Raw genomic sequence first — 12,358 nt, forward strand, 5'->3', positions numbered from 1 at the left:
CTTTTGGTCAACGTTTTAACCACACAGATAGAAACGAAGCTAGAACTGCTGTAAAGATATTTAGACCGTGTAAAATGGGTAAGAAACTTTTATTCCGAGTGAGAGAAGGCAGGGAAACCCTCACCGGAAAAGCAGTATATGAGTACAGAGCTGAAGAGGAGTAGGCAAGCGATGGAGGAATCACAGCAGACTATGCAAGACAGAGGAAATAACAATCTTAAAGGTTCAAGGAGAACATACGTCCAAGGGACCACAAAGAGGACAGAAGTAGTCCAGTGCAACCGAGCAGATGAAGAGATAAGAGGAACCAAGGTCATATAGCAACTTAAAGACTACTGGATAATTGTTTTTATGGTGATATGGAGAGAATTTAGAAGATTTGTTATAAAAATAAGTTTATAATGCATTCTTCAGTTTGGTTAATCTTCAAGGAATATTGAGCGAGAGATATTGAGACCATGATTGGAAAAAGCATAGGGACAAATAGCCAAACTAGTGGAAATGCATGAACTTGTGAACCAATGGCTGAGGAGCCCCCATGGCACTGGACTAGGCCCTCTGGATAGGTGAGACAGTCGATTAGCTTGAACTGTTTGGGAGGCCCCCAGACAGTGGGACTGAGACCTGTCCTTGGTGGCATGAGCCGGCTTTTGGGACACTTTTCTCAGCCTTAGTGTAGGGAGGAGGGGACTGGACCTGCCTCAACTGAATCTACCAAGCTGGGCTGACTACCCAGGGGAGACCTTGCCTTTGAGAAGGTGGGAATGGGGGGTGGATTGGGGGGAAGCCTGGAGGGTAGGAGGAGGGAGGACGGGGGAATCCATGGCTGATATGTGAAATCAACTGAATTATAAAATAAAAATATATATATTTAAAAAAAAAAAAGCAAGCCAAGGGGAGCAAGCCAGTCAGCAGCCTTCCTCCATGGCCTCATATTCAGTTCCTGCCTCTCGGATTCCGCCCCGAGTTCCTGTCCTGGCTTCCCTCAGCCATGCATGCACTGTGACCCGAGAGCTGTAAGCTCCCCAGTTGCTTGGTGTTGGCCACAGCAATTGAAGCCGACTAAAATAGTCTTCATGAAGAGCTAATGCACATACGGTTTGTAATACCTATGATGAGCAAGAGGGACAGCAAACCGGCACCACTGACCTTAGCTTCTACATGTTCATTACACTAACACACAATCCTGACACACATCCGCGTGACTCAATTTCTGGAAAACTGGGTGAAAGCCGTTTTCCAGTCACTAGACTTACCACTCGGCTGAAGTACTCGTCTAAAACTTCCACAAAATTGTGTATGAATTCATAAATAGCCATTTCATTCTGAAATAAAAGAAGGGTGTAATTACTTTCATCATATCCCCAGTCAAACAAACAAACAAACAAACAAAACAAACAAGCCCAGTGGGTTCCCAGGTTAGAGCACATGGTTCAGTATAGATTCAGAACAGATGTGTGAGCGAAGCGGCAGCCCAGTCACTGGCATGCAAAGGGCCTGTAGCTGCTCATGTGAAGATTTTACTGAGGCGAAGGATGGAGCTCAGTTGGTACAGCCCCTGCCTGGGATGCTGCCTCGCATGTGTGAAGCCCTGGGCTTAGTCCCCAGCAGCATGGGACTGGGTGTGGTAGAGCATGCCTGTAACCCCAGCAGCTGGGTCTACATGAGACACTGTCTCAAAATAGGACAGGAAAAAGAAAAAAGAAACAAAAGTGAAGATGCTTATTTTGTTTGTTTTTCTTTCTTTTTTTTTTTTTTGGTTTTTTGAGACAGGGTTTGTCTGTGTAGCTTTGCACCTTTCCTGGAACTCACTTGGTAGCCCAGGCTGGCCTCGAACTCACAGAGATCTGCCTGCCTCTGCCTCCGGGAGTGCTGGGATTAAAGGCGTGCGCCACCACCACCCGGCTTTTTGTTTGTTTTTCGAGACAGGATTTCTCTGTGTAGTTTTGGTGCCTGTCCTGGATCTTGCTCTGTAGACCAGGCTGGCCTTAAACTCACAGAGATTGGCCTGACTCTGCCTTCCCAGTGCTGGAATTAAAGGCATGCGCCACCACTGCCTGGAAAAGATGCTTATTAATGAATGAGATACAAGAAACCTTAACCACTAAGACGAGTATAGTCCAGGATGAATGTGGCCAAACTGAAATGTCAGAGCACAGATTAGAGGTGTGAGCTCCACTCCTATATTTTTGGTTGTGAGCCTAGCCTTTAACGGCTGAGCCATCTCTCCAGCCCAAGCTCCACTCCTTAAGCGAGTGTCTGAAGCAATCGCCCAGCCCACCGAGACTTCAAAGGCTTTTAACTCTGCAGCCCTCATCTGGGGTCTCCATGGGCACGGGTGCAGCCCTCATCTGCGGTCTCCATGGCCGCGGGTGCTGGCCTCCCTCCTTCACAAGGCAAGGCTCACCTGAGAGCGAAACACAGCACAACCACGCTTATGTTTTGCTGTGACTTCTGATGCGTCGGCCATGTCTTTTTTCCACATGCGTGTACACATTTGTATGTGTATGGGCACACCTGTGTGTGTATGTGGAGGCCCCAAGTTGACTTCTGATGTCTTCCTCAATTACTTTCCACTTATTTACTGAGGTAGGATCAGCTTGCCTCCAGGATACCATCTCTGTCTCTTGGGCGCTAACATTACAGGTGGCCACTGTGCCTGCCGGGGTTGTATGTGGGTTCTGGGGATGCACACCCCTGGTTTTCACACTTAGATGACAAGTCCTGGTCCCAGTTTGGTGCTATGACTGACAGGCACCTGTGATTGCCCAAGGCGCCCACGTGTAACAGGGCAGGAGGAGGACAACAGTATGGCCTATGATAAAGAGGGAACTATGGTTAGGCTCGGTGGTCCTTGCATCGACCGGCAGTTTGGAGGCGGAGCTGGGAAGCCTGCGGGAGCCTCCAGGGATGACACTGGTCTGGGAAGCACAACAGAGGCTGCCACAACAGAACAGAGCTGAGCACGGAGCGGAACGAAATGACACACAATAAAAGGGCCAGCAAGAGGGCTCAGCGGGGAGAGGCACCAGTCACCAAGCCTGGGGACCCGACTTTGCTCTCCAGGACCCACGTGAAGAAAGGAGAGAGTCAATTCCTGCAGGCCGCCCTCTGACCTCCACATGTATGCTGTGGTCCAAATAAATCAAATGGAACAAAACAGCTGGGTGTGGTGACGCACGCCTTCGATCCCATCACTTGGGAGGCAGAGCCAGCCAGATCTCTAAGAGTTTGAGGCAGTTAGTGCTTCCTAAAGTTTCAGGTTATCCAAGGCTCACAGTGAGATGGACGATAGATAGATAGATAGATAGATAGATAGATAGATAGATAGATAGATAGATAGATAGACAGACAGATAGATATATAGAGAGAGATAGTAACAAAATAAAAACTCAAACAAAAAACCGAAAGAAAACAAAAACAAAAATAAACAACAAAAAACCCCACCCCTAAAAAGGAAAGCATTTTGTAGTTTTATGCCTCTCTAATTGTAAGCTGGTCGTCTAGTCCAAGAAGCATTTATAGTGTTTCTCTTCCATCCAGCTCTCCAGCCTCAGTGAGGCCCAGATACTCTGGAAGAGGCTTACTAGTCCTTGGGGAGCAAGCAGGAAGGAACCTTGAACTTGAGGAGAATGGAAGTCTCACATGGTCCAGGGGCGATCTTACCTCAGTGTCGTTAACTCCGACCACAATGAAGAGAGCTGCATACTGCCGGTAGATGAGTTTGAAATCCTTATATTCGATGAACGAGCACTAGATGAAACACAAGTAGACACACATGAATGTCTGGTTGACGGAGGTTTCTCCACACAGCATGCAAAGTTCCTAGGTGACAGTTTGAGTATCTTCCGACACCCCAGAAATTTAGACACTGAAATGCCAAACGGCCTTTGTTGGCTTCTCACAACATTCAGTGGTTACCCAGGAGCATCTTTAGGAGGAGAAGAAGCAGTCTTGGAGGAAGACCCAAGTGATCACATGGGTCCCCTTGTGCTTTTTCTTCTTCTTCTTCTTTCATTTCTTGGCTCCCTGTGGTGCTCAGCCAGCAAAGCTAATGAGTAATTAGCATTTGAAAGCGCTTTAATGTAAAGATGCAGGAACATCTTCCTTCCACCTTTCCATGAATTCTTGGGAAGCAATTAGATCTGCTCAGTTCTGTACTGTTGAATAGTCATGGAGGAACCAGCTAAGCAATCTGATCTCCTATCACCCATCCATCATCTACCTATATGTAACTTCTTTTTCCTATTCATGGAAAGAACCAATGTAGATTATTTTATAAATTATGTAACGGTGGCCTTTGCACAGCAGATGCTAGACAAGATTTTCCATTGTAAATACTGTTTCTTATGAATTAATAACTAGCTTACTACCACAGACCTGTAGATAAAACAACTCCTTTCTCATCCGTCTCCTTCAGCCTCTGTACAAAGGGTTATGGGAAGTCCCCAGGCAGATGGGAGGCTTCAGTGTCAAGGTGTGCTTGGCCACATGTGATCAAGCAAGCACTTAGTGGCTTTTTGCTGCAAGATATATTGCTCTTTGGCACCCAGTATACCTGAGAATGAAGCCGCCCGTTTTGACTATGGAAACCCCTCCATGGGGAGGGTTCTTGGCAGTCTATATAACAAGGAGGAATTTCAGGGTTTAATATAAAATTAGGATAGAGCCAAGCATGGTGGATCATGTTTTAATCCAAGGTTGAAACAGGGGTATCTCAAATTCATGGACAGCCCAGGCTCCAGAATGTGGACCTGCCTTAACTGAAAAGAGCAAATATAAATACATAATACAAAATAAAATAGACAGCCACGTCAGGTGGCGCGGGCCAGTGAGAGCCAGAAGTGGGGAGGCGGAGGCAGGCACATGTCAAGTTCAAAGTTAGTTGGGGGTGTAAAGCAAGACCTTGTCCCCAAAACAATAAACTAACTAGTAACTAGGACAGCGAGAGGCAGTAAGGGCCATGCTGTGGCTTCCAGCTCACTGGAGGGCCAGTGAGACATTTGTCAGTTGGAACTTTCAAGGAAGCACACCTATCTGAAAGAACTGAAAATCTGTTTTTTGTTTTTTTTTTTTTAAATAGGTATTGGCTTCTACTATGTGTATTCCTGAATGTATGTATGTATGTGCACCACATGTGTGCAAGAGTCCTAAGAAGCCAGAAGACAGCATTGGATCCCTGGGACTGGAGCTACGGATAGTTAGGAGCCACCATATGGGTGCTGGGACTCGAACCCTGGTCTTATGCATGAGCGGCAGTTGCTCTTAGCCATGAGCCATCTCTCCAGACCGTAGTTACTTGGTTTTGTTTTGGCACATGTTATAGCCCATGCTAGCCTTGTGCTTGTTCTGTAGCTCAAGCTGGCTTTTATCTCACAATCCTCCCGAGGGCTGGGGTTACAGGTATAGGCCACCATGAATGGCTGAGGAACAGTTTTCAGTTTCAAGCATTTCTGATGTAACAAAACAAAAACCAAGTACATCTTTGGACAGAATTAAACTAAGCTGATATTATGATACACTGGTATCAGATGCCAAAAGTCCAGTGTTTTCTTTTTTTCCTTTTTTTTTTTTTTTGGTTGTTTTGAGACAGAGTTTCTCTGTATAACCACTCTGGCTGTTCTGGAACTCACTCTGCAGACCAGGCTGGCCTCGAACTCACACAGATTCACCTGCTTCTGCCTCCCAAGTGCTGGGATTAAAGGTGTGTGCCACCATTGCCTGGCTTCAGTGGTTTCTTTTTAAAATAAAAATAATTGTAGAGTACCCTCAAAATCCACCAATATCTTTATTCCAAAGGGTGAATTTCTGGTAGAAATGCTGTTTAAATTACGGCAGGCTTGTGGACTGTGGGGAGACTCCAACAGGCGTGTGTCTCTCATGTATTTCCCACATGTGGTGAGAAGCACAGTTCCTGGTTCCTATTTCCATCTGACACCATCGAGCAGCGTGTGCCCACAGCAGGCCAAAGGAGTAACTCAAAGAGAAACCAGGAGAGATTGCAACTGGAAAACTGATTCTGAAGCCAAGGGAAACACACTTGTAACATGCAACTTGTGAGTGTTGATGCAACTTAGTCTTTTATGACAGCTGATGCTCCCCACTGGCAGCCTCTCAAGGGGTAAGATGGAGAACCGAGAAGAAATGGGTGATTCTGACTTTGGAACCGTTGTCCGATGCTTTCTAATGGAGTTGTAGTAAATAAATTCTCGAAGTTCTTTGCAAAAATGGACTCAGTTTGTTTGTTTGGTTTTGTTTTTCCTTGTGTGGCCTTGGCTGTCCTAGAATTAGCTCTCTGCACTCAGTTCTTTGGAACAGGCAGCAGCACATCAGGCTGGGAGAGCGGGTGCCTAGCGAGCACTTGAGGCCCCGGGTTGAAAGAGTAGAAACCACACCACAAAACCATTCCTTATTATGCTAATGAATGTATTTAGCCTCCAGGTTCTGGCAGGAGGAATAGATTTGTTATTTTGTATGAACTGTTATCTTCCATTTTCCTTATCTACATAATTAAAAAATGTGAGTTCAAACCAAGCTTGTTTTTAAATCGCTGGTTCTGGTATTACGTCGGTTGTATATTTACAAAAGACGGCCAGCAGAAGAGAATGACTATCCGAATGGAAATCGTATTATTATTATCCTCTGGCACCACATGAGTCCTGAGTCTCGCTGCCATGCCAGTCATCTGACCTTCCTGGTTTGGCTTACGGAAAGCCACCAGCCAGTCTCAGACGCTGCCCAGAGTTCCAAGGGCTGAATTCATGAGAACAAAAAAGGAAGATTATGTCTACAAGCAGGAGTAAGTTTAGCAGCCACTTCTGTGATAGACTAAGACAGCTATCCTAAGGAGAAACCCAGGACTTCCCTGGCTTGCCTCTGCTATCGTCTCACAGGGATGGCAGGAGTCACGCTTCCTGTCATCTACCTTTCTCTTCAGTCCTGTTTTCCCTGATAGCCCTCGAAGGGATACAGCGCAGAGACGACCCTTGAGAGTAGCCCACAGGGAGGACAAAAAGCGGCAGACACTTGCCTGTTCGCTGGATCGAGACAGACAGCTCTTGATGACCTCCGTTTCCAGAGGAGTCCGCTTATTGATCTCTACGTGCTCATAGTACTTAGACAGCCGGGTCTGGCCTTGCTTGTTCACCATAAGGAAAAACTTGATCATTTTCCCCGCCGGCCAGTTTCTTTCCAAAGAGAATTAAAAGTTACGGCAAGGGCTGTGTGCAGCTACAGCCTGGAGGAAAAAGGAACAACAGAAGGCAAGATTATGTTTCTCAAAGACTCACCTTACGTCTGTTCCACAGAAGAGCCAGAGTAAAGAAATGCTTGACACAATCAGTATTCGCTCCTAAGAACTCAATGAGGTTTAAACACGTAAGAACCAGACACAATAGCTGGGCGTGGCGGCCTCTAATCCCAGCCCCTGGGAGGCAGAGGCAGGCGGATCTCGGTGAGTTCGAGGCCAGCCTGGTCTACAGAGCGAGATCCAGGACAGGCACCAAAGAGCTACACAGAGAAACCCTGTCTCTAAAAACAAAACAAACAAACAAAGGAACCATCCACAACTTCCATCAGTTACCACAAACAACTCTGAGCACACCCAGTCCTTGCACTCATACTCAGTCAATTTGTTCATCAAATTTGACGGGGACCAAGTAGGTGCCCAGTGCCAGGATCATAAGGAATGAAGATGTGATCATTTTTGATTTTCTGTTTTTTTTTTTTTTGTTTTTTTTTTTTTTTGTTTTTTTTTTTTTTTTTTTTTTTTTTTTTTTTATCAGCAAACAAAGGTGCTAGACTGAGAAGCAAAGGGGCAAATTGTAACTGAGACAGGGGCACTTCCAAGGGTCCAGAGGGTCCATCACAGAGAGTCAGGAAGGACATCCCAGAGAGGATGACCTAGAGGAGGCTCTGGCAGGGAATCAGGTGGCGAAGGCTCTGGCTACAGGGTGGGGCACAAGAGTGGCCGGAGGGACTGGGAGGTGGCTCAGCACTTGGGAGCACTGGCTGCTCTTCAGAGGTCAGAGGTCAGTCCTCCACCCCCACATTAGACAGCCCACAGCCATCTGTAACTCCAGCTCCAGGGGATCTGCCACCCTCTTGTGGCCTCTACAGGTATCTATACTCATGTACACATACCCGCAAGCAGATACATACATACATACACATAACTAAAAATAATAAAATAACTAAAAAAAAAGAATGACTAGGGGCTGGAGAGCTGGCTCAGTGGTTAAGAGCACTGGTTGCTTCTCCAGAGGTCCTGAGTTCAATTCCCAGCAACCACATGGTGGCTCACAACCATCTGTAATGAGATCTGGTGCCCTCTTCTCACCTGCAGGGATACATGTATACATAATAAATCAATAAATCTTAAAAAACAAACAAACAAACAAAAACCCAAAGAGGTACATATATTAATATTATACAGCTTCAGTGCAGCATAAGACTTCCCTGATACCTACCCAGTGGTCCAGGCTGAGAACCCTGAGTAGGACAAGGCCATTTGTAAGATCTCTTAAAAATAAATCAACTTAGCCGAGCGGTGGTGGCGCCCGCCTTTAATTCCAGCACTCGGGATGCAGAGCCAGGCAGATCTCTGTGAGTTCAAGGCCAGCCTGATTGAGATCCAGAACAGGAACCAAAAAGCTACACAGAGAAACCCTGTCTCTAAAAACAAAAAACAAACAAACAAACAAAAAAAACCAAACAAATGAACGAACTAACGAACAAACCATACACAACTTCCATCAGTTACCACAAACAACTCTGAGCACCCTGTCTCGAAAAGAAAACAAACAAACAAAACAAAACTAGTTCATGCCTGTACTCCTAGCATTTGGGAGGCTTGGCACACTGAATTGGAGGCCAGCCTGAGGGGCAGCTATGAAACCCTATTTCAACCCCACCCTGCGGGGGGAGGAAGCAAAAAACCAAACTTGAGTCAGGAATGGTGATGTAGTCATGTGTCCCTGTGTATGGAAGAATGAGGGACAAGACAAGAAATAGTTCAAGGACAGCTTGCACCACAGAGCAGAGCACAGCCCTGTCTACAAATGAACAGATTTCCAAGATATTTTCCCCTGGAACAAGGTCTCACCACATGGCTCAGGCTGGCTTTGAATTGACATCCTTCTGCCTCAGCTTCCTGAGTGCTGGGATTGCAGGTGTGTACTATATGATCTGTTCCTAAGGATGTTTATCTTCCTGGTCACTTTATTACTACTTGGTACATCACACTATATTATAGCTAGATGTGTAGCTGAGGCAGGAGGATGGTGAGCTGAGGCCAGCCTGGCTACATAGTGAAACTCTATGTAAAACACAAAAACAAGCCGGGTGGTGGTGGCGCACACCTTTAATCCCAGCACTCGGGAGGCAGAGCCAGACAGATCTCTGTGAGTTCGAGGCCAGTCTGGTCTCCAAAGTGAGTTCAAGGAAAGGCGCAAAGCTACACAGAGAAAAACAAAAACAACAACAAAAAAAACCCACAAAAAACAAACCCAAGAAAATCCATTCTATTTGTATCTACAATAAATGAATGAAATGGTGTACAATGTTGGGTGGTGGCGCACGCCTTTAATTCCAGCACTTGGGAGGCAGAGGCAGGCAGATCTCTGTGAGTTTGAGGCCAGCTTGGTCTACAGAATGAGATCCAGGATAGCCAGAGCTACACAGAGAAACTCTGTCTTGGAAAACAAAACAAAAACCAACCAAACAAAAAGAAATGGTATAAAGCAAACATGGTATATAGATTAAGCTGACTTATTTGTAAAAATCAATTTTGATACACTTGTATATATACTTGTAAGTATACTTTGATACTTACCATTTGCAGACAAATATCAGCTGTCACTTTAGCAGCTGTAATGACAAAACTAAGTTTCTGATTCTACTGCCAAAGAGATGGACACGGAAGGACAAAGCAGGCAGGAGCATCACCCTCGTGGTCCCTGAGCACTACCTTAGCAACAGTTGTTTGCCCAAACACCATGACTAAAGCAACCCGAGGAGAAAACTTACAACTTCCAGGTCACACTCCATCACTGGGAGATGGAGGGCAGGAACAGAAGCAGAGACGATGGAGGAGTGTTGCTAATGGGCATGCTCCCCCATGGGCATGCTCTAGCTTGGGCTGAGCATGGTGGCACACACCTTTAATGTCAGAACTTGGGAGATAGAAGCAGGTGGATCTCTGTGTGTTCAAGGCCAGCCTGATCTACATAGTGAGTTCCAAGAAAAGCGGGGCTAGGTAGAGATTCCGAGTCTCAAACAAACAAAGACTCTACCTCATGTCAAGCTGACATAGAACTAGCCATAATAGATGTTTGGAAAGGGTCATAAAAGATTTATAGAAGATTCCACGGTGAGGAGGGCAAACAACTGAGTTTGTCTTTGAATGCAAAAGGCATCTGTTTGTGAGGCATCCATGTCTGTTCAAGAGTGGAATTAAGTGCCTGTAAGATGACTCAGCATGTAAAGGTGGCTAAAGATGACCTAGTTAGATTCTTGGGACCAACAGGCTGGAAAGAGAATGGTCTGTTGCACGCTGTTCTTGACTTCCACATGTGCGCTGTGCCATGATTGTGTGCTCACATGCACACCTAACTAAATAAATGCAATACATTTTTTTCAATGCTTTTTTTTTTAAAGTTATTTACTTTTATTTTATGTGCATTGGTGTTTTGCCTGCAGGTCAGATCTTTGAGTTACAGACAGTTGTTAGCTGCCATGTGGGTGCTGGGATTTGAACCCAGGTCCTTTGGGAGAGCAGTCAGTGCCCTTAACCATGGAGACATCTTTCCAGCCCCTGCAATACATTTTTTTAAAGGGTGGAATTAAGATTCTACAACAGGGGCTGGAGAGGTGGCCTGTGATGACTGTGTCATGAGTCCCCCAGAGACCACCAGGAGTCACGAGTTCGTATGCAAAAGTAAAGAGCATTTGTTGAAAGCTCGAGCTTATGACACAGCAACTGGATCAGGGAGAGTGCTGAGTTCAGTTATGGCAGGGTTTTTAAGGAGTAAAGGATGAGGGGTAAGGAAATTCCAGTTCAGATGGAACTGATTAGGCAGGGGTGAGTTAACAAAAATCTTTCCAAAGAGGGATTGGTAGTGGCATTGCTGTAAGAAAATTGGCAACCTATACATACGTGATGTAAGCTATCCTTTATGTCTTGGAGTATTTAGTACTTGTTTGTCTCAATTCTGATTGGTCCCCTGCAGGGTTTGTGGCTTTTCCTGGTTATTGTAATGGTGAGGCTTAGTCCCAGTGTTGTTAGTCTGCAGCCTGTCGTGGCTGCACTAATGTTAAGTTAGGCCTCTTCATTACCCCCTCTACAAGTAAGTAGAGAGGACACAATCATGGGTCCTGTGGGTCTGGGAGTTCTAGGGATGATATTGAGACCGAAGGACCATGAGTTGGGCTATGTTGACTCTTTCCCGAACAAAGGCCATCAGACTGTTAATCAAGCAAGGTCTTAAGGTCAGTAAGAGGATAAGGATTAGAAGTGGTCTGGCTAGTGCTGACAGTAGGGTGGTTAGCTAAGGAGACCAATTAAAAAGACCCTCATATCATCTAGACTGTTCCTGGATCCCGTTTTTTGTGTTTAATATCTATTTTATGTTGAGGGGAGAGCTAGACCATCATATAGTACCCCTTTCCTGCATTTAGGATCATATTATGAATGCATGGGGTCAACCCAATGTTGTGGGCCCATCATCCAGATGGGGCACTGTAATGAGTTTCATTCTGCATGGTCAAGGTTTTACTTTTGCTGGACTATCTCAGAATGATTGACATGTACGCAGCAGGTTTCCTCCAAAGGGAATTTGCCTTTGACTTAGCACTTTCAGTCTGTTAAGGGGACAGGGATGATGTATTCTCTTCTGTAGCTGCTTCCAGCTAAAATTGGGGTGTTGGTTGTCAGGGCCCAGGAAGGCTTAAAGGCTAGTCAAAGGCTGGGCAATGGGGCATTTATCAGGAGCATCTGATTAGCTGTTCCTAGTGAAGGAACAGGGAGCAATCACATCAGCTGGACTGATTCACATCAGCTTTCAGCAAGTGCAGAGCTCAGAAGTTTGCAGTCCATAGGTGCTCCCTGGGTGATGTCTGTTAAATCTGCTGAGACAAATGTAGACTAAGGACAAAAGTTAAAAGTTTAAAAGAAAACCTTATATTTGGAACTTTTGTTTATCGGGAGTCCATTTGACCTGTGACAGGGGAATTTAAGTCTTATGACCTTTTCGACTCTTTGCAACAACTGTCCCAGGCTCAGTTTTTTAAAATTATTTATTTATTTATTTATTTATTTATTTACTTTTTCCGAAACAGGGTTTCTCCGTGTAGTTTTGGT

General features: G+C 45.4%; 1 protein-coding gene across 2 annotated transcripts in view; it reads right to left on the reverse strand.

Annotated features, from left to right (window-relative positions):
- The window catches only part of Ap4s1 (adaptor related protein complex 4 subunit sigma 1), a 49,758-nt gene that overhangs the window by 14,168 nt on the left and 23,232 nt on the right, over positions 1-12,358 (reverse strand). For both annotated transcript variants that reach the window (XR_013044301.1, XM_006975264.4), the window contains exons 2-4: positions 7,031-7,237; positions 3,667-3,753; positions 1,257-1,325 (exon numbers count right to left, since the gene is read on the reverse strand). Coding sequence is in view for 1 of the 2 variants with exons in the window: in XM_006975264.4 (XP_006975326.1) it covers positions 1,257-1,325; positions 3,667-3,753; positions 7,031-7,168 (294 nt within the window). In the remaining variant the exon portion in view is untranslated. The remainder of the gene's footprint in view (positions 1-1,256; positions 1,326-3,666; positions 3,754-7,030; positions 7,238-12,358) is intronic.

Source organism: Peromyscus maniculatus, chromosome 14, assembly GCF_049852395.1.
Source record: "Peromyscus maniculatus bairdii isolate BWxNUB_F1_BW_parent chromosome 14, HU_Pman_BW_mat_3.1, whole genome shotgun sequence".
NCBI lineage: Eukaryota > Metazoa > Chordata > Mammalia > Rodentia > Cricetidae > Peromyscus > Peromyscus maniculatus.